The sequence below is a fragment of the Xenopus tropicalis genome, chromosome 9 (assembly GCF_000004195.4).
Source record: "Xenopus tropicalis strain Nigerian chromosome 9, UCB_Xtro_10.0, whole genome shotgun sequence".
In the NCBI taxonomy this organism is placed as follows: Eukaryota; Metazoa; Chordata; class Amphibia; order Anura; family Pipidae; genus Xenopus; species Xenopus tropicalis.
In genome coordinates this window covers 47,077,070-47,100,346 of record NC_030685.2, presented here as the reverse complement: position 1 = coordinate 47,100,346, position 23,277 = coordinate 47,077,070, and the positions used below count along the sequence as shown (strand labels likewise).

General features: G+C 40.3%; 1 protein-coding gene across 3 annotated transcripts in view; it reads left to right on the top strand.

The window, feature by feature from the left end:
• Positions 1-3,151: 3,151 nt before the first annotated feature.
• The window catches only part of smurf1 (SMAD specific E3 ubiquitin protein ligase 1), a 45,290-nt gene continuing 25,164 nt past the window's right edge, over positions 3,152-23,277 (top strand). The window contains exons 1-6 of one of the 3 annotated variants that reach the window (XM_004917842.4): positions 3,152-3,355; positions 11,220-11,258; positions 15,171-15,279; positions 16,315-16,448; positions 21,028-21,093; positions 21,178-21,253. In XM_004917842.4, coding sequence (XP_004917899.1) covers positions 3,301-3,355; positions 11,220-11,258; positions 15,171-15,279; positions 16,315-16,448; positions 21,028-21,093; positions 21,178-21,253 — 479 coding nt within the window. In that variant the 5' untranslated portion in view covers positions 3,152-3,300. Of the gene's footprint in view, positions 3,356-3,437; positions 3,460-11,219; positions 11,259-15,170; positions 15,280-16,314; positions 16,449-21,027; positions 21,094-21,177; positions 21,254-23,277 lie in introns of those variants that run through there. The other 2 variants (XM_002931494.5, XM_031892958.1) reach the window with 2 other exon arrangements.

The window sequence follows — 23,277 nt, the reverse complement described above, 5'->3', positions numbered from 1 at the left end:
GTCCCAAGCAGAGCTCCATCTGAGCCTGGGAGCAGATTTGTAGGCCCCAGAAGCAATTGTGCCCTAGAGGACATTTTATCTCTAGTGAAAGTCGGGGACAGGGCCCCGTGAACGAGGATAAGTAAGCACAGCAGATTATTTAATAGCACACTCTAGGTGAAGTGAGCATAGTCAGCTTTAGCTAGAAAGGGCAGCCATTAGCCCCATCCAAGGAGTAATTAGATCCAGAAGTAGTCTCCTACCCGGCAATGTTGCCTCAGTGCAGGGCCACGGAGTAGAGATAGTGACAGGCAGAATAACCCCTGATCCTACTCACCCGGAGGACTCATCCACTAGAGGCTCTCAACCTGAAGAAGTCCCTACTACTTGGACTACCTCCCAAGGGGTATTGGTTGAAAGGTGTGTATCCCGGCCCAGACTCTACCAAGAGGTTGGATAAAAAGGTGCATACCCTCTCTTCTGCATCAGAGTATATTTCAATTGTACCATCTTACTGCATGTGAGTATATGATTTCCCTGATTCACCACTGCTTGTCTTGGACAATAAATCTGTATCATAGTTTCACCATAAGAACACCTCTGGCGTCCATTTATACCATCCGCACCACACAACCTCAGCAAGTTGCAGTTCAACTATATCCTCAGCTCCATAGTACTTCTCCCACTTAGCGGAGGCCCATGCCTAAGAATTAAGGGTCGCATGTAACACATGCTCTACAATACACTACTAGCCTGGGTTTGCCTAATCTAAGTCAAAATAGTGTTACATTTATATACTGTGTTGGGATGTGTCCCACTGTAGTGACATTTGTTGATGTCACTTACCTTACCTTCCTGCCACTTTGGTAATTGCTGTGTTAAGTGCAGGTCTGGTACTAGGGGAAGGCAGAAGAAGCACGTACCTAAGGAGCAACACCATCACGCTTCGCTACTCCTGCACTCCATCGGATGTCTATGCACTTCTTAGGAACCAAGCCCATGACCTGCGTGTCACTTCGCTCCGGGGGTTTGATTGGGGTCAGGGTGCGTGCCTTCGGTCCAGAATTTGGACAGCCCTGCTATAGAAGCATCACACTGCCCCCAGCTCTACATGATGGAAGGAAACAGCCCAACACAGATTTTTCAACTTTTTACCCTTGAGAAAGAGCAGTTATCACTATGCTGGGGGCGGCAGAATTATGGAAATGCCTCAGCTCTTTAGAAAATACCCACATTTTTTGTATGAGCTCAAGCAAAAAGCAAACTATCATGGTTTTGCTCTAAGAAACTATATATATGTCCGTGTAAGCGTGTGTGTGTCATACATGATACATAAGTATAACTTAATGTAATTGAAAAAATGGGTGCTATTTTTAATCTTCAACCCCATAAATCCATGTATTTTTATGTAAGTACCAGTTCTGCCAAATTTGTAATGTGTCTTTCAATTTAGCAGGTTTTATGAAATGTCTGAAAATCACCTCAGAGCTTGTACTTGACAGCACCTTTTTTTCCCACTGATCTTTGTGTTCTTATTTGTTTTTTTAGTAATATTACAGCATTCTGCTTTGCTGTTTGTTAGTTCAGGTATACTTGCTTGTGTCATATCTTTATTACATGTAATATTTGTATCATTATATAATTATAATGTACATGTATATGTAAAACTAGTTAGTGAGTAATGCAAATGCCAATCAGATAGCTGCTAAATCCCCTCCCCGTTAACAAAAGTTAGTTGTAAATGTTTACCTCTCATTAGCTTCCTTAAAGGAACAGTAATGCCAAAAAATAAAAGTGTATCAAAGTAATTATAATATAATGTACTGTTTTCCTGCACTGTTGCAACTGGTGTGTTTGCTTCAGAAAGACTACTATAGTTTATATAAACAAAGCTGCTATAGCCATGGGGGTAGCCATTCAAAGGAGAAAATGCACAGGTTACTTAGCAGATAATAGATAAAGCCCAATTATATTCTACAGAGCTTATCTGACTCTGCTATGTAACCTTGAATGGCTGCCCCCATGGCTACATAGCAGCTTATTTAAACAAACTATAGTAGTTTTTCAGTTGCGCACACACACACTAGTTGTACCAGTGCAGTGCATCATTACATTACATTTTAATTACTTTTATTTTTTGGTGTTACTGTTCCTTTAAGGTGGCCACACATAGGCCGAGTTGGCTGCGTATCTATTGCCCTCTGGCCAAAAATTGGCAAGATGTTGTTAGGGCTATGATTGCATTGGCTTGTTGACACAGTCCTTGACCATTTGGCATATTGAGGAAAGATCCACTTGTTACGATTCCTTCTAAAGATAAACTGAAAACAGTAATGATTGTTAATTTCCGTGAAGTACTGATCTAAAGGTGATAAAATTTTGCTTTCCTGAATTTTTGTTGACCCAGTGTGTTTCCTTTTTGCTACAAACATTAAAGAAGAAAGAAAGGTAAAAACTAAGTAAGCTTTACTCAGATGTTCATCTGGAATGCTTGGGATCTGGAGTTTTCCAGCTAAGGGATTCTAGAAATGTTGTAAAAAACCCAAACCTTTGCCATATGTTTGAGGTTTCGCAGTTTGGAGTAGAAAGACATATTCAGCCATTGAGAAATGGTCAGAAAGTGTACTTGTCAGCAAATATAAAGTCTTCTGGGCTCTATGTACTGTTAGGGGATATTACACATAACACACATACAGCGTAATGCAATAAAATTGTACCCGATCTATTAACCGTTATTAATGAATAAAATGTTCTGTTTTGCCCAGTAAGTACCATGTGTTCATTAGCAAGAGTTTCACTCCACCTGGTGAAAACTTAACAATTACTGTTTTATAACATTATTTCCTATACGTGTTTGACCTATGCAAGTTACTTTGTGCTGCCCGATCACGCTTGTTTAATGTATCCCTTCGGTAAGCGTGTAATAACACCGTAATAATGCTATGCAGTTAGACTTGAATCAGGACATAAATCAAAGGCAGGTACAATACCTGGAGACTAGACCCAACCAACGATTTAATACAGCATTTTAATTGAACCATATTCTAAAAAAAAAACCTTTAAAGACAGCCTACAAACTTCATAAAGGCTAGGAATGAAATACCATGAAACAACCAACGCATCCCCTCCATTAACCTGTAGCAAATTAGCTTTCCAGTCCTGTACTTCACTCAGTCGCTCTCTATGACGTCAATATAGTGCGCGGCATAGAAGCTCGCTCTCGCGGTGTTTATATATGGACACCCGGTAGGATACACCCGACGTAACGGGATTGGCTTTTTTCCCCAATAACTTGTATGCAGGCTCCCGGCGTTTGGCGGGATGTCGAACGCTGTGACTCGGAGAGGTGGATCGAGTATCAGAGTTCGTCTGACAGGTAAAGACGAGTCGTACTCAAGGGTAGTACGGAATTACTGTATTGAAGCTCTGGAACGGTAAAGGATACATAGTATACTTAAATACGGGAGCACATCATGACAGGTGTGTTCTAAGACGTATGCACTGTGAATACAGCACAGTAGTGTGCTTTACAAACTCTCCTTTGCATGTAGTATACAGACATGCATATATATTGTGAGTGTTCTCCATGTAAATACCAGCTCTATCAGGTGCCTAATACATTCATTTAATACTTTTGCAGTTGTAGTTACAAGTGGTAATTTTAAGTTATCCTGACCTACTCAACAAGTCCAGTGACTTAACACTACTAGATATTTATTTTATTTATCATGGCTTGAATGAAAATCTTCCTTAACATAATGAAGGGAAAGGAAAACCATACACAACACTCCCCACATTCTTGTAGGCTATATCTGGTTATTCAGTTATCTGCCATATGTACTTTTTTGGGAGATTTATGTCTTAAAAAACTGCTCGTAATAAGTGGTTAAAATATAAGTGTTTTCTTATGTCACTGTCTTAGGGTGACTGTAGCATGTGTAGTAGGCCCCAACTTTACAGTGTACGTTCTATGTTAGGGTTAGTTTGGATGATGTGCTTGTCAGAGAAGTTCAGTCAATGGTGGGCAACATGGTGACCTTGAAGACAAAATTATAGTGGTTCAAGGAATACTGTCATGATTTCTATTGTATACATTTTATTTCTAAATTACACTGTTTACATAGCAAATAATTCATTCTATCATTTAAATTCTTTCTCTTGAATCAACAAATGTGTTTTTTAGTTGCAATATTGGTGTGTAGGCAGTCATCTCAGTGCATTGTACCTGAGTCTGAGCTTTCAGAAGGAGCCAGTGCTACACATTAGAACTGCTTTCAGGTAACCCCTTGTTTCTTCTTCTCCCATGTAACTGGAGGAGTCCAAAGCCGGACTTGGTTTTTTTACTATTCTGATATCTACTGGGGGCTGCTACGTTCCCATTGTTCTGCTGATCGCCTGCTGGGAGGTGGGTTTATCAGAACATAGGTCACATGGCTGTGGTACCCTGGGAAATGAAGAATATGTGAAATTTCATAATTAAATATAAAAAAAATCTGTGTTTTTGAAAAAGGAATTTCAATGCAGGATTCTGCTGGAGAAGCTCTGTTAACAGGTGTGTTTTGATAAAAACATGTTTTCCCATGACAGTATTCTTTAAGGCAGTGATCCCCAACCAGTGGCTCAGGGGAAACATGTTGCTCACCAACCCTTTGGATGTTGCTCTCAGTGCCCCCAAACCAACAAGATTTACTACCAAATAAAGCCTCTTGTAAGGGTATAGTGTGCATAGAGGCTACCTAATAGCCAATCTTAGCCCTTATTTGGCACCTCCATGAACTTTTATGATGCTTGTGTTGCTCTCCAAGTCTTTTTACATTTGACTGTGACACTCAAGTAAGAAGGGTTAGGGATCCCTACCTTAAGGTATAATATAAAGTGTAAGCATGGGGCACTTGGGAATGTTTCCCCTTTCAATTACTGTATATACTCGAGTATAAGCCGAGTTTTTCAGCACCCAAAATGTGCTGAAAAATTAACCCTCGGCTTATACTCGAGTCCCTCCAACTAACACCCTCTGCTACCTGATTCCCTGTGTGCTCTTTTGTGCTCCGCTGCTTCCTGGTTCCTTGCCCCACCCCCAGGAGTGACATCACACGCTCCCTGCTCTCAGCTCGGTGTCTGAGGGGGAGGGAGAGCCTTTACAAGCAGGCAGGAATGGAACTGTTTGAAGCAGGCAGGCAACGGAACATCAAGCCTGCATACTATTGAGGTGAGGAGGGAGGGAGCTCCTTGAAGTGAACCTCAAGCTGAATCCTCTCAGTTTATGATGTGCTCCTTTTGACAGGTTGAGGAGCAAGGCATTAATGAGTTATTACTTCTCCAGGTGACCCTGCTAGAGGAGGCAGTAGGGGGGAGCCTGGCATCTAGCAAACTCATTCCCTGCACGTATTTGTTCAGTAATAATGATAAATCCTAATTTTATTGGAATTTATTTTGATTATTGAAACTTAGAAGCTGTTGCGTTTCCCATCCTAGGCTTATACTCTAGTCAATAGGTTTTTCCAGTTTTCTTAATTAGGTACCTCGGCTTATATTCGGATCCGCTTATACTCAAGTATATACAGTAATCCTGATGATACTGGTTTAAAGAGTTTCACTGAACCCACATTTACCTTCTGGATTTTGCCAAATCCCAGAACGTTTTTTTAAAATCCTCTTCTTTTTTTTTTTTTTTTTTTCTTTTATTATGAAAATTTGCCTCCTACTAGTACTGTTTGATGGCAAAGGAAGCTTATAGCTAGCTAGTCTGAGAAATATTGAAGATATGGAAAAGTGAGAAACACATAGACTTTCTCAGGTAGTAGTTTATACTGGCTGCATGTGTATACACCCCGTTTGATGCTCTCTGAAGAAAAATTTTACCCATCGGTGGAATGAAATATTAACTGGTTGGGAAATAATATTGTGCCTTATAGCGCTGCCCAAATCTCTCTCTGCTGTAATGGAACAGCAGAGGTGCACATTCCTACTATGTGGTAAGCTTGGGGCAGTATTTAGGCTGATGGGCCACAGAGCAAGTTAGTCGCCCTTATCAAATCTCAGCTTTCCAAAGACACACAAAGTTTTCTCCTGCAGGCAACTTCACGTGACTTCGGAAAGCAATATGTTGGCCTTTCCACCAGTGACTCCTATTGTTGCAGATGAAAAGACATTTTGGAGTGGTCAGTTGCCAGTAATAGCAGAGATCTAACTCGATTAAATTGCTCTGTGGGCCATCAGCCTTAAGGGTCGAGCAGAGCTAGGTGGCTTGCCAAAAAACACTGAGTAGAACACTACCTTTCAAGTAAGCGTTTAGTAGATGCCTGTGGCAGCAATTGCAGCCTTTACGCATCTGGATATGGAATTTTTTTCCCTTTCCTTTTTGCAAAACATCTCAAGTTTTCTCAGGTTTCATGGGGATCGGATGGGATCTGAGTTCTGACATTCCAGGATGTTACCTTTGTTGTTCTTAGGACATTCTTGTTTAGGTTTGGCTCAGGTTTTCCTTTAGGATTTCACTGTATTTTGCTAAATCCATTCTACCTTCACATGCCTTCCAGGGCCTGCTGCAGAAAAGCATTTATATCAGCATCATAATGCTGCCAACACATTGCTTTACAGTAGAAATAGTGTTTACAATGGTGTGCAGTGTTTGATTTATGCCAGATGTGGCATTTAGTTTCATGTCCAAAAACATGTCCAGTTTTGTGCTCATAAGACCATGAACATTGTTGCTCTTTTTGTGGCCTTACTTACTTCTCTCCTACTGGTATGGCCATTCAGCTGGATGATGTTGTTTGAAGTGTTCTTTTGACTTGATACTGACACAGCACGCCAAAGCTGGATCTTCCAAATACATGTGACTTTGGAAAAGAATTTACTGCACCAGAATAATTTTGGTCCAACACCCTTATGACTGTGCTTATGCAGTCAGTTATTTTGTGTTTTTTTCATTGTACTTTATTTACAAAATCTTAATCTGCGGAAAGCTGGGATTATCTTCTTTGCATTTTTCAAACTCATCTGACGTTTGTCTGGCAAGGAACTAATAATAGACTCAATAATTTGTCCGTTAAACCATAATAACAATTTTGATTATCCGTTACCTGTGTAATATCAGATGATAATTTCTGGACCTAGAATTATCCCATGATTGTGTGATGACCTCACTCTTACTTAATCCACTTAAGGTGTTTGTGTTGACAAGCAACAGGTAGGTCTAGCTATGACACTTTATTTTTCTGGCAAAGAAAGGCTCTGTGAATGCATTGCTTTCACTTACCTGAAGCCAACCATAACTAACGTTATTTATACTTTCATAAAAAGGAAAAAAAATATACCCAAAAGTTCAATGATGTAAATGTTGAATGTAACTGTAGTAAATACCACTTATAAAACCTAATGCAAAATCATAGTAACATGGGTTAATGAAAGCTAAACCTCAATGTCTAGCTGCTAGTTAATTCAGAGGAAGGTAAAAAAAACTAATTTGTAGCCTTTTTAATATGCCTGGGAGGGTGGTGTTATTCCTTCCTGACTCCAAAATGGTAATTGGAGGATGTCTACTGTATCTCCTACAACTGATAAAATTAAAAAATTCCACAACTTCACTGCTCTTACTACAAAAAAAAAACCCTTTACAAATATTAAGATAAAAACTTTTCTTTTCCTTTGTGTCAGTTGAAAGCACCCACTGCTAAATAAAGGACCTGGCATTGCTTTTGTAAATATTGTATTTATTTATGCATAGTACTCATGGCTCTCCTCCTCCCCCCCCCCCCGCAACATAAACAACCCCAACTTGGGTTTGTCATAACTGAGCCTTTCCAGACCCTTTACCAGCTAATTTGCCATTGGAATTCTCTTTAATTCAGTAATATCCCATTGAGCACAGGTGACCAAAACTGTACAGCATATTTGGGCCCTTACCAATGTTTTTAAAGGGTAACTACCCTTATCTACAAGGATTCGGAGGTCCTCTGTCTCCATTATGGAATTGCCTAACTTAGTCCTATTAAGGGTATGCTTGCATATTTTTACATTCCAGGTGCATAACTTTATATTTATTTCTGTTGATTCTCATCGTCCACTTAGATGCCCTGCTGTAAGGATGCCAAATCCTGAATGGAGTTTATTGGTCTGCATAGTTTGGTATGATCTGCAAATACTGATATATTGCTTAGAGTGCCCCTCCCTAAGTCATTTGTGAACAAGTTAAACAAAAGTGGACCTAATACAGATATTGTACATGTGGAATAGACCGTACCAGTGTGTTATCCTATTGGTAAAAACCCATTAAACTACTGTGTAATGAGAGTGCACATGTAGGGGCTGATTCATCAAAGTACGAGTTAGAATCCCAAAATGGGTAAAATTCGGATTAGATACGATAATTTCTGATGATCACAAATGTGACGAAAAAATTGTATTATTCATGATAATATCGTATTGGTTATCCGAAAGTCACGAAATTTTCATATCCGAATGATCGTAAACAGCAGGAAAACCTTTCTGACTTTGATTCTTCTGTGCATGTTTTTGGAAGCCTCCCATATAGGACTCAATGGCACTCTGCAGCTCCAACCTGGCCCAAGGAAAGTCACGATACCGAAGCTTGAATAAATCCAAAACTTTCGTACTCTGCGCGACAAATACGACTGTTTTTGTCGCGAAGTGCAAATTAGTGGAAAAAGTCGCAAAAAATACGCACAGTACGAAAACTTACGATATCTTTTGTATTCAGAAGCAATCGTACTTTCATAAATGAGCGCCTTAGCCTATGATTTTGTTAGTATAGCACGATACGTAAGGGTACTTATGTTTTTGTACTTTATTAAATTTCTACTTTTATATGTCTGCTTTGAGAAATATAGAGCCCTGCTGGACCCCACTAAGAACCTACTCCCAAGTAGAGAATGTACCACTGACAACAACCCTCTGTACCCTTGGCAGAAGTTTCTTCTCAAGGCGACTGCAGGACATCAGTGGGATGGCATTGTGGGGAGATTAGTTGCCTGCGACAACGAAGATTTGTCTCTGGCCGACTAATCTCCTCGTGTACCCCTGCCCTTAAAGAAAAGTGGGTTTTTTTTAGCTGCCAAATTCGTATTAAAAAATGCAAACACTTTTAAACAACATTGAACAGTTCAACAACATTTAACCGCTTTCAGCACCAATCTAATGGAAGAAAAACACAGTAGGTTTACAAACCATTTGTCTCTGTGTACAGCCCCAGACACTCCAGTGTGTTTAGTTCACACACTTTGATTTTGGTCTTTCTTAGTAAAACTGACCAGCTAGGGTTTTAAAACCGTGTCTTTAGCTTTTAATTCTGCTACATCCCCAAAATAGATTTTAAGATGGTGAACAATACAAATACAGAAACCATAAACAAATATTAAAGGAGAAGGAAAGGCTAAGTCACTTGGGGGTGCCAAAATGTTAGGCACCCCCAAGTGACTTAAATCGCTTACCTTGTACCCCGGGCTGGTGCCACTGTTAGGAGAAAACAGCACCAGCCCGGGGTACCTGTAGCGAGCGCTTCCTCTTTCTTCTGCCGGTGAAATCCCTGGGCCGGCACATGTGCAGTAGAGTGAAAAGCCGACTTTCTTGTTAAAGTTCAGCTTTTCGCTCTACTGCGCATGCGCAAGCGCAGGAAGGAGGGAGCACTCGCAGCTACCCTGGGCTGGTGCGGGTCTCTCCTAACAGGGGCACCAGCCCGGGGTAAAAGGTAAGCGATTTAAGTCACTTGGGGGTGCCTAGCATTTTGGCACCCCAAGTGACTTTTAGCGTTTCCTTCTCCTTTCAAGGACATGTCAACCCCAAAAATAATTTTTTGCTTAATAAAAGAAAACTTAAATCTAAGAAACTTTGCAATATACATTCATTACATATTTGTAATGGTTTTTGAATTATTTTTATATATAATTGCTATAATCTGTGTCTGCTTGTCTGTTCTATTCTCTGCCCTGGTGGGTTGAAACAATGTAACACAAGGCAGCAGATTTTACAGACCTGACTTGCTGGATGAGCCTGGCATTTGCAACATTGTTTAAAAAGTAACAACCAGCAAATAATGCTTTCTATGGCAATTACATTTACAAATAACTTTTAAAGCTCTAATAATTTTTTAATAAATTGATATTGGAAAGTTGCTTAGAATTATGTTTTCTTTTATTAGGCAAAACTTATTTCTGGGGGTTGACATTTCCTTTAAAATACGGAAGCTATTTGCCTAGCACTAAATCCTGCCTTCAGGTCCACTGCATCCCTAGGTACCAAACCTCTGATTGACCTCCTCTTCTTGCCAATCAATATCCTCTTAGCTCTGCCAAGGCTTTAGCCACAAGTGACAGTTGGCAGACAAGTTTACTATGATGGCTATGGCACACAGCTCAGATTTAAGAATGTTGCTTCCCATGTGATTTCCAGCATGGTGAGCTAATTTGCCTTGTGATAGACATTCATGATAATTGCTCTGACCTTGCCGGTACACATGTGAATCTAGAGATTACCACTAGAGAAACACTCACTGACAAATTTCTGATTAATAATCTCCTAACCCGTGGATGCATTGGTAGAGCCAGAGCAATTACAGGAACTTTTGTCATGCAACATAGTAAGTCGGGTCAGATAATGTTGGATTGTGTATTTTGTTCCTTTGTCTATCTGAAAGTTAATGTATTTCAGTGAGAAAATAATCTTTCAGACACCACCAGCACTTATCTTGCCGGGTGCAGACGCAGCATTTAACGTTCCTATCCAACAGATGTGTCTTGCCGGATGGTAGCACTTTCATATTTCCACCCCAGATTTTTCAGTCCCATTATTTTCTAACCCATGCAACTATATTTGACTTTTAGGATGTGTTCTGTTGATCCAACACCATCCTACAAAATATCTTGTGTTGTTTAGCTCTACCATTCTACCCTGTAAGTCTTAGACAAAGCAGATTCTAGCATTTTGCTGCCTGCAAAGGATGAAGTCGCTGGAGCAGTTAAATGCTCACATTCGCTGTGTTGTGCAATTGCTTTAAAGCCTTGTATCAAAGTATTACAGGGTATAAAGGAAATTATAAATAAAGAGATTCCTATATTTCTTGCTGTGTTGTTACACCATTAGCACTTATTCAGTTAAATGTATATTACACTTACATTTTGTATCTGAGAAAGAGAAATTACAACTTTTTTTTTACTTTCTCAGCATATTTTTGTATTAATCTTCTTTGTCCTAAACTTCCCATGTGTTCTCTTTTCTTGCAGTTTTATGTGCGAAGAACCTAGCAAAGAGGGATTTTTTCAGTAAGTATACAAACTGTTGCTGAATATTTTAGATTTTTGTTTAAATTCAGAGATGCATACTTTGGTTTTGTTTCAGAAGCATGTTGGTCTAAAAAGGACCAGTTACCCTGTATTGTGTCCTTACAAGAGCTCAAGACATTGGCCACTTGCATTTGCAGTATAGGCTGTAATGACCAGCTAATGAGCATATCTGGGCATTAAAGGAGAAGTAAAGGTTCAATCATTTGGGGCTGCCAAATGTTAGGCACCCCTCAGTGATTATTACTTACCTGATACCCCAGGCCTGTGCTCCTGATGTCCCGGGCCAGTGCTCACAAGTATCCCGGGCCAGAGGCTGGGAGTGATTGATCCTATTCTTCCCACAATTACTGGGGGGGATGCATAACATTTGGCATCTCCCAGTGATTGAACCTTTCCTTCTCCTTTGAAGCCTGTATTGGACATGACCGACGGTTTGGGGGTCTCTTATGCTTCTGAAAAACTAGTGACTAGGGTGAAGGGAGGGTGGTTTAACTGTAAAATTGTGTGTTTTTCAGGAGAAGGAAATGTGAAATCACTTGATAACCTGGGATGTGCTCCTTTTAGCAGAAAACTGCTCTGGCTCAGGGTATTTCTAAGCAAGCACCATATTACAATTTGTTTGTCTTCTTGGTGGGTGTGCATACACAAGCCAGCCTCTTCACTCTACTGCATAGGCGCTGGCCCTGGGCTATTGAAAAATAAAGAAACTGAAGATGACGGTTGCTCCATGGTGCTTACTCAGAAGTACCCCAGAACAGTGCCATTTTCACCTTTCCTTCTCCTTTAACTCTTTCACTGCCAGCCAAACTACCAAGTTGCAATGCTATTTTTAAGTTATTGGTTTTTATAAAAATTTGTGAAATCTCTGAAAAATTACTGCTTCTACTTTCCAGCACCTTATCTCCCACATACCATTAGGTACCAAGATCAAACATGCCAGGGATCCACAGTTTGATGCCCAATGTTCATAGGTTTACCTGTGTATGTGGCCCCAAGATAAATATACCCTCATGAGCTATCATTTCTGTAATTTCATCTTTAGTGTGCATAAAGACCACTTACCATGTTTGAAGGAGGAGGGAATATCTTGCAGCTGGAGGAGTCCTGGAGGCCCATTTCTGCAAAATGCTATGTAGCAGGAAGTGAGGGAGAAGAAGGCAGGGAAAGCAACAGACACACAATTTGATCATGTGTGCTGCTTGAAGGTTGGCCCTGCAACGATCATGTTGCAAGTCTGTCACGATAGCCCCTACCTCGTTGCTTAGGGAATTGTAATTGCTCCTGACTATCTGCAGAGGCAGCAGAAGCCACCAATTTACAGAGAAATCTGTTATCTTTGCACTAACTGAACACTTTCTAAATAGGAAAGTGTAATGTGAACTAGGGTCTTTCCTTAAGCCAATTGCAGTGCAGCTTAAGGTGGCCGTACTCTGAAGGATTTAAGATGCCGATTAAGGTAATTTAAACCAGTTTGGCAGCTTATCTGCCATAGTACGAAGACCCACTGATGAGCCTATCCAACCAATATTTGGCCTAAAATTGGTCAGATATTGATCAGGCTGGTTTGATTTTCCAGTCAGATTGGGGACCATATCTAATAATTGATGTGGTCCTTGCTCTGATAGGTCTGATTCCCATCATTTCAATTTGATTGTTTGGCCCGAGGGCCAGATTACTTTGGTATAGCCCACCTTAGGCGGGCATATCTGTGGAAAGATCTGCTCATTTGGTGACCTTGCCAAACTAGCAGGTCTTATGTTGCGGATTGAGCACCAGCTCCACAGGTGTAACACACCCCAGAAAAAAACTGCAGGGGACAATGCTACAGATTTTTTTTTTTTTTTTAAAGTGGTTCCTGTGCATTACTTAAAAACGTAAATATTTGCTCTCTTGTTTCCTATATGCAAAAAAGCGGAAGAATTAAATAATAGAGCCTGACTGAGGCAAGACAATCCAACCCACTGACATTTAAATATAGGTCTCTAGGTCTTTATGTAAAATCAGAACCTTTGTTGTAACATAAAGTGGCACAACACTATTTAAGCTTTTATAAAAAATAACATGGCATTATAAATATGTGATAATCCACATCTGTTTACAAGAAAACTATACCCCCCAAACAGTTTAGGTCTCTGTAAAAATATATTGCATAAAACCGCTCATATGTAAAACCCTGCTTTATATAATTAACCATTTTCAGAAAAACTTTTTTAGTAGTATGTGCTATTGGGTTGTAATAATTAGAAAATTGCCGTTTTAAGTACTAAGGACCGCCCCCTGCGATCATAAGATCAAGGTCGCACACACACATTAGGTCACATGAGCCAATTAATGAGCAAAGTTCTGTCTTTTACTGCCACACTGTTACAGTTAGAGCTGTATTATTTCTGTTCAGGTGATCTCTGAGGGAGCACACAGCCCATTACAATATGGTGACTCAAGGTAAAAGATGTAAAGGGGCAATATTTATTGAGATTCGCAAACAGATTTTTTTATATTTAATTTTGAAATTTCACTTGGGGCTAGCCATAGTCTTCATTTCCCAGGGTGCCACAGTCATGTGACTTGCGCTCTGGTAAACTTCAGTTATAGTTTACGGCTGAGCTGCAAGTTGGAGTGATTTCACCCCCCTCCCTTTCCCCCCCAGCAGCCAAACAGCAAAACAACGCGTAGGTAGCAAGATAGCAGCTCCCAGTAAATATCAGAATAACACTCAGTAATAAGAAAGCTAAGTCCGGCTTGGGACTTCTGTTAAATCAAAGTAGGAGAAACAATAGGTTCTTTGTAAGGGCTCTGGCACACGGGGAGATTAGTCGCCCGCGGCAAAACTCCCTGTTCGCAGGCGACTAATCTCCCCGAGTTGCCTTCCCCTGCCATCCCATCGGCGACAATGTAAGTCGCTGGTGGGATGGCAGACGCAGCGGGGCGATTTCGGGAAATCGCCGAAAAAGACTCACGAGTCTTTGTCACCGATTTGCGCGAAATCGCGCCGCCGCATCTGCCATCCCGCCGGCGACTTACATGTTCGCCGGTGGGATGGCAGGGGAAGGCAACTCGGGGAGATTAGTCGCCCGCGAACAGGGAGTTTTGCCGCGGGGCGACTAATCTCCCCGTGTGCCAGAGCCCTAAAAATTCTGACTCAGGCGCAATGCACTGGGATGATTGCCTACATACCAATATTACAACAAAAAAAAAAATACATTTGTTGGTTCAAGAATAAAATTTGAAATGGGAGAGTGAATTCTTTGCTATGTAAACAGTGTAATTTAAAAATAAAAAGTACACCATAAAAATCATGTCAGTATACCTTTTAAAGGAGAAGGAATGTCATTTTGGCATTTTAGTGCCTGTAGATTCGCCACATTAGTGCCACCTAGAACTTTTTATTAAGCAGGAAGCTTTACTATACCTAAGTAAAGAGCCCTAGAAGCTCCCTCTGATAACAGCTGCCATTTTAGCTTGGTCTTGGTAGCTTCCTGCTGCAGTTATAGCCGTTGGAAGCTCGGATCACACATTCCTAAGGGTGGGGGAAGTGAGTTCTTATGCATTCTTATGGGAGGGGGGAGCAGGAGAAGGGAGGAGCAGAGGGAGAGAGGAGAGAACTGAGCAGACTCAAGCCCCAAACCTGAAGTTGCCCTAAAAGAGAGGAAGTCTGATAACGAAGAACATGTTCCCAGAAAAGGAGACAAGAAATCCTGTGTGACTCAGTGCAGCGTTTCTGTGAGTGCTTAAGGCTGTATTTACATAGACCTTTCTGAGAAAGCTTGCTTAGTTTTTACCTTTCCTTCTCCTTTAAGTATTTATTCTTGGACTATAGTTTTACTTTAAGAATGTTATTGGTTTGTAGATTTGTCTGCATAGTCTGCTATTTACTTGTTACATGTTTTATAGGATTACCTGACCCATTTGCTAAAATAGTTGTGGATGGATCTGGTCAGTGCCACTCAACTGACACTGTAAAGAACACATTAGACCCAAAGTGGAATCAGCATTATGACCTGTAAGTAACACAGTAGTCAGTAGTCGAGAAGCCTTGGTTTTTGTTTTTATATTTTGTTCTCTATTGCTCCTGTAGAAGTATTTAAAAGTATGCATCACAATTCTTCTTTGATATACAGCATGCTTGGACCATTACAAAAAGCTAGATATAAAGGGGAAATATAACTGAAGGGTGTCATTGAATAGATATTTGTTTAAGAAAATGCCCTGTTTCAAAAAGGAGTGCAGACCTCTTTAAAAAAAAAAAAAAAAAAAAGTAAACTGTTAATTTTAAAATCCCTAAAAGGACTCTAATTAGCCCCCCAGATTACATACCTCTCCCCCATTGTACCTCATATCTTTTCTACCACGAAAGCTAAAACTGATCTGAGCTGCAGTTAACTTTCCTTATCTAGTGCGAAATTCTGTCCCCTTAAGTATAATGAGCTTTTCTTCTCAACTGAATAGAAAGCCAGTCAAAGAGCTGTTTACTGCACATGCCTGAGTGATTTACATTGGAGAAGCAGGCAGCAAACATTAGTGCATACATAATTGCACTGTTAGGATTAAAATACAAGTTGTAATATAAAATTTGTTGCCACATAGGACTGATTCTTGGCCTGCCTTTATCTGTATGGGCCAAGCATGAGCCCTTACACTTGCATCAGTCTTCTGTGTCTGACCTGGGTGCAGACACACGCTGCAAAAGCGCTGTGGCTCCGAGTGCATGCTTAGAAGAAGGCTTATGATGGTGTAGGGGCTGTTTCTCTGTCTTAGCATTTATCCGTAGGCCGATAATCAGCCCCATGTGGAAGTAGCCTGATGCCTATGTCCTATGTTACAAGTTGTTAGCAGCCACTTGGTCACACCTCCTGTGCCTAGGATTCAAATGATTACAAAAATTAGGTAATAGTGAAGTTTTGAGTAAGCTTTTCTTTTTTAATAATAATATGCATGCCAATTTTATGTATTGCTTTTTTTTCAAATTTTTGCAACAAAAAAAGATTTGGTATGTTTTTCAAAGTAACTTACTTTTCTCTTTTTCCCTAAAATGCAGATATGTTGGTAAAATGGATTCAATTACAATCAGTATCTGGAATCATAAGAAAATTCACAAGAAACAGGGAGCTGGCTTCCTGGGGTGTGTGAGATTATTATCCAATGCCATTAGCAGATTGAAAGACACAGGCTGTAAGTCAAGCATCCATTTGTCTTCACATTTACGCAATAAAATGTATGAGGCTTATGGTACACAGGTGTTTTGACCACTGTTATTTTTGGGGAGATCCATGCATTACTAGAACTAGGGGTAGGCAGAAGAAGAAGTTACCTAAGGTGCAATGGGAGGGTGGTGCTTGATATGTCCCTCCTCTGTCTGCCAACCCTTATGCTCTTCTGTAACTCCAAACAGAAAGGTGATTGACAGAAGGGTTCTGCCTTGGGCACCCTTGATGCTTTGTCTGTCCTTGCATCTGTGAATTTTGAAGTGTTAGCTGCTTCAGTGGGAACTTGTGATGTTAATAGAAGCTTGCCAATGCACACTTATCATTTTGGAATGTTGCATTCAGCATTCTTTGATATATCCACCAGCGGATGAATTTGGGAAGTGGTTGTCTGTAAGACTAGCATATTTATTGCCATAGTTCTCACTAAGATAGATTAACATGTGTAGCCTGAAGATGCCAACAAATATAGTAGTGTATAAGTATGTGGGTTTTATCCCTTCAATCCTGTATTTAACAATATAAGTTTTATTTCATTGCTATAAGATTTGTCCTTTATTGAGCATAACCTAATATATAAAAGAACCTCTGTACTATTAGAACATTTTTTGGGGGTGTTTAATTATTCATTCTTCTACCCAAGACTCCCCTAAAGCAGGCAGTACAAAAGAAGATTTGCTCAGTTGCCACTTATGTGTTGGGCCAAATGGACTGATCCAATCGTTTGTCTCCTGGCAACTGGTTGGATCATAACGGAGGCTAATCCTAGTCCAACAGGATTTTTTTTAAATTTTTTTTGTATCTTATGGTTTTTATTAGAATTTTGTCAAATTTATGTAATTTAAGAGTAGAGAAAAAAGGAAGGAGAACAGGAAAAAAGTAGTACAGATCACATTCACCGCAGCATTTTGATTTGATTAAAGGAACAGTAACACCAAAAAATGAAAGTGTATAAAAGTAACTAAAATATAATGTGCTGCTGCCCTGCACTGGTAAAAGTTGTGTGTTTACTTCAGAAAGTCTCCTATAATTTATATAAATAAGCTGCTATGTAGCCATGGAGGCAGCCATTCAAAGGAGAAAAGGCACAGGCACATAGCAGATAACAGATAAAACACTATTGTATTCTACAGAACTTATCTGTTATCTGCTATGTAACCTGTGCCTTTTCTCCTTTTTTCCAGCTTGAATGGCTGCCCCCGTGGCTACACAGCAGCTTATTATATAAATTATAGTAGTGTTACTGTAGCAAACACACCAGTTTTACCAGTACAGGGCAACAGTGCATTATATTTTTATTACTTGAAAGCTCTTTCATATATCTGCCACTCGGATCAAATCATAGCAAAAAAAAAAGCTGGAAGGGAATATGTTTGAATACCAGAGTGGCAACACCTGAGTGCTAACTGTAGGTAGCAATGACAACACCAGCCCACCCAAAGTTCTTTGAGAGCTAATATTTTACTGCCCACCAGGTGGGTTTCGTGGAATAGTGCTATGTCTGCTCCTTTCTGTTTTAAGTAATCAAATACCAGTCTATGATTAATGAGGTTATAATGGTCAACTTAATAGTTTAACCCTTTCACTGCCAACCAGTCAACGCAGAACTTGTATTGCCAGAACGTTTTGCACTGTTTCACTTTAAGAGCCTTTCTTTGGGGGGACTTTTAGTTTACCCAGGAAAACAATATATTGTTTTTTTCAGGACAACCTAAGCTTTCAAAATATGGTAGAATGTTGGTGTAATTCCAATTCTGTAACAAGATATAGGCTTCAAAATGTCTATAAATGGAAAAAAAAAAATTCCATAATATAAACACACATACTAGAAACAAAAATTATTTTTGCACGAATATACAACTGATTTGGAACGTGCCAATACCAAATATATATGGTTTTATGGAGATTTCTCACTTGTATAGGTCAAAAACTCCCAGCAGTACACTACTAAATTTCCAAAGCACTGCTTCAGAAAGCTGCATACTTTAGATTTCAAGGCCATTTCTGTTATTTCAGCTCCAGCAAAATCAACACATTTACATCATTATATGTAGGATAAAGCTAGTAAAAAGTATATTCACACCAAAAAGGCATATATTTTTGGAAAGTATACATTCCCCTGAATCTAAAATGGGTACCCATGTCTTTCTACTCCAAAGTACCAAGCCGCACAGCTTTTTTTAAATTTGGCAGTTTTAATGACATTTCCAAAAATCCCCTTAAAGCTTCCACTTTGTAGCATCTTATCTCTCTTATTTCTTTTTGCTCCAAAGTACCAAGCCATAAAGATTTCCTAAGTTTGCAGATTTGTATGACATTTCAGAAAATCGCATAAAAATGTTGCAATTTGCCGCATTTATCTCTCACAATTTCTTAATAAAGATCAGATAATGGCAAATCACCCCAAATAGGAACACCTATGGTCTACTGAACAGTTTGATGCCAAATATGCATAGATATACCAAAGTCTGTGTTATGTACTGACCCCAAAATGAAATAGCGCATATGGATTTCTCGCCTGCCAACTCAGCTTTTGCATACAGAGCACCCTGTCAGCGTATTATGTGCCGTAACACCCCCTAACTATACAGAGACCCCCAGAAAACCATATAGTTTTGGAAAGTACACATTCTGACATCCAACATGGGTAAAGAGTCCTTTCTACACCAAAGTAGCAAAGCAAAGTCTGCAAAGCCTTCCTAAAGTTATTGGTTTTTATGTTGCACTTTGCCGCATTTATCTTACACAATTTCTTGCATACAAAGGCACGTCACCCCTAATAGGAACACCTAAGGCAGGGGGCTCATACTCAATTTACCTGGGGGCCGCAGGAGGCAAAGTCAGGATGAGGCTGGGCCGCATAAGGGATTTCACAAAAAATTGGCTTTCAAGGGATAATGCAAGGCACGGCGGGCGGGAGCTGCTGATTGCGGAAATGACGTTATGCCATCATAACAGTTATTATGGGAAGACGTTCTGTGTGCACAATTAGCTCCTTAGCAGCTAATTGTGCACACAGAACGTCTTCCCATAATAACTGTTATGATGGCATAACGTCATTTCCGCAATCAGCAGCTCCCAGCAGCGTTGGTGCGGGCCACAAAATACTGTACCGAGGGCCGCAAATGGCCCGCGGGCCGCGAGTTTGAGACCCCTGACCTAAGGTCTACTTAACAGTTTGATGCCCAATATGCATAGATATACGAAAAACTGTGCGATTGCATCTGCTGCTTCTGGGATGGTCCTGCGACGATCGCGTCGCAGGGCCGACATGACCGCCCACCTGGCTCGTTGCCCAGGGGGCTGTCATCACTAGAAACTCTCTGCAGCCTTTATCTGCCAACGACGTATGAGACACGTCATTGGCAGTTAAAGCCTTTTTCTGCCACAACGTATCTCATACGTCGTTGGCAGAAAAAAGGTTAAGAGCCAGGGAGACATCTACACTCATAGTAGGCACACACAAGCATTCACATTCCCAGCAGTAATGTCAGTTGTCATATACCTAAGCAGAATATATAAAACATGTGAAACACTGAATAATGTAACCTTCCCCCTCCCTTTCCCTTCTACCTCAACTCCTCAGTTCTGTCTTTATTTGTTGTGTGTTATGAATGGCCCTCTCTGTCATCACCTCGCTGCACTCTCTGGTCTCCCAGATCTTCTGGTGAGGCGAAGAAGTGAGTAGTTCCATCCAATATCAAATAAACTTCTCAATCCATAAACGTGACAAAAATGTAGTACCTATTATGGCTATTATGTTAAACATCTACTTATTCCAGCCTTTACAGATTACATTTTTTGCCTAACTAACCATATTAGAAATATATACAGGTATGGGATCCCTTATCCGGAAACCCGTTACCCAGAAAGTTTTGAATTACGAAAAGGCCATCTCCCACACACTACATTATAGGCAAATAATTTTAATTTTATAAAATGATTTCCTTTCTCTGTAATAATAAAATAGAACCTTGTACTTAATCCTAACTAAGATATAATGAATCCTTATTGGAGCCAAAACAATCCAATTGGGCTTATTCTATATTTAAGTGATTTTTAGCAGACTTAAGTTATGGAGATTAAAATTACGGAAAGATCCCTTATCCGGAAAACCCCAAGTCCTGAGCATATGGTCCCATACCTGTATATATTTTTTTTGCGCAGTTTATCTATTTTACCCAGTTCCTACTTTTTTTTTTCTCAAAGGGTGAAGACACACTGGGCTACTAGTAGCAGCTACTTTTTCAGGCTACTAAGCTCCAGAAAACACCCTGCCATAGACAATATTGAGAATTGCCTCCGCTAAAACGCATGTAGAAACAATTATCAGTAAATGATCATCATTGTCTTTTTTTAGTAGCCACAACAAGTAGCTACTACTAGTAGCTCCATGTGGCTTCACCCTTTGAGAAAAAAAAGTAGGAACTGGGTATAGTATAGGATAGTAAAGATCAGCATTTGGGGACACTTCTCTGAAAAAATTAAATTGACATTGAGGACTACCTAAACCTACATTTAATTTACATTTTCACTCTTTCTTACAGACCAGCGCTTGGATCTATGCAAATTAAATCCCGCAGATAGTGATGCTGTACGGGGCCAAATTGTAGGTATGTCTTTTGGCTGTTCTATTAGGCCCCACCCCCCCATGGGATTTCTATATTTTTTACCTGTTTCTATTTTTTTTTTTTTAGTCAGTTTGCAGACACGAGACAGGATCGGTACAGTTGGCTCTGTTGTTGATTGCAGAGGACTGCTAGACAATGATGGGTAAGTAAAATTATTTGGAACCTACTATATATGCACCTATAAAAAAGGGTTTACACCTGTCCCCTTACATCACTCACAATTGACTATGCTTTTAATTCAGAAGTCCCCTGTATCTGAGAACATTTTTCTTGCTCATATATGATATGTGCTTTTGTGGGAACAGACCAAAGTGGCTATTTTTGCACTCTTTGTGAAAGTGTACCCTAGGTAGGGTTGGTATAACTAAAGAAATCACATAAATGTAAATAGTGTAGATATGACCAAAAGTAAACTCTCAAATTTAAAGGAACCGTAACACTGAGAAAATAGGAGTACCCCAAGCAATTAAAAATTTAATGTACTTTTGCCCTTGATTTAAAATGTTAAAAGATATAGATATTTGCTCCATATTTAGCTAATGTGAGGACCTTAAGGCATATGTGTCAAACTGGCGGCCCGCGGGCCACATCCGGCCCGGCATGTAATTATATCCGGCCCGCTGTGACACATGGGCAGTAGGGGTTGTCACACGCATTCAAACGGACAGAGAGAGCTGGCGGGAGAAACCGGCACGGCGCGGAGTTCTGGCGCTTGCTTGATTTTTTGGCTGACACAGGTACACTGGGCAATATGGCTGCTGGCACAGGTACACGGGGCAATATGGCTGCTGGCACAGGTACACGGGGCAATATGGCTGCTGGCACAGGTACACGGGGCAATATGGCTGCTGGCACAGGTACACGGGGCAATATGGCTGCTGGCACAGGTACACGGAGCAATATGGCTGCTGGCACAGGTACAAGGGGCAATAATATGGCTGCTGGCACAGGTACACGGGGCAATAATATGGCTGCTGGCAAAGGTACACGGGGCAATATTATGGCTGCTGGCACAGGTACACGGGGCAATATTATGGCTGCTGGCACAGGTACACGGGGCAATATTATGGCTGCTGGCACAGGTACACGGGGCAATATTATGGCTGCTGGCACAGGTACACGGGGCAATATTATGGCTGCTGGCACAGGTACACGGGGCAATATTATGGCTGCTGGCACAGGTACACGGGGCAATAATATGGCTGCTGGCACAGGTACATGGGGCAATAATATGGCTGCTGGCACAGGTACATGGGGCAATAATATAGCTGCTGGCACAGGTACATGGGCAATAATATGGCTGCTGGCAAAGGTACATGGGGCAATAATATAGCTGCTTGCACAGGTACATGTTCGGCCCGCGACCTAAAGTGTGTTTTGAATTTTGGCCCCCTGTGCAATTGAGTTTGACACCCCTGCCTTAAGGTTTTTGGTACTGGCCTGATGTTTTTGAGGGCCCCTGTTTGTAAGATGGGTTTATGGCTAAATAATAAACCCTGGAATATGTATGGGAGTCAGTTGTTATAAAATGTGCTAAATGTTATATGAGTATGTAAACAATGATGTGGGTAGAAAAAGAATGTGACCTAGTGTAGCGACACCTCTGTTGAAACGCCCAATGGCACGAAACGTGTCTGCAGGAAGTGGTTAGCATGAGGTTTGCTGACATGGGGATGACACTGCCTTGTGGTATGGTAAATCTTTTGATTCAGTTTGTTTTTATATGATTATAAACACTAATAAACCCTTTAAGTGAGCTACTTTGCCATTTATTTGATCAGTTGCTACTATATACTGTTGCCCTGCAAGGGAAATGACACATGCTTTTCGCCCATAATAAATCTTGGCTGCTAAGCTACTTTGCAATTTATTTGATATATTGCTATTTGCTGCAGCACTCAGTGTGGGTAACTCACTGGTAGACATATTTAACCCAAACAAAACTTTATATCAATAGCACATAATATTTTAAAGGAAAGCTATACCCCCAAACAATGTAGGTCTCTATAAAATATATTACATAAACAAGCTCATATGCAAAACCCTGCTTCATCTAAATAAACCATTTTTTAGTAGTATGTGCCATTAGGTACCCCAAAACAGAAAATTGCCATTTTAAGAATTAAAGTGATATTGATACTAAAGAAACAACTTCTCAAAATACGA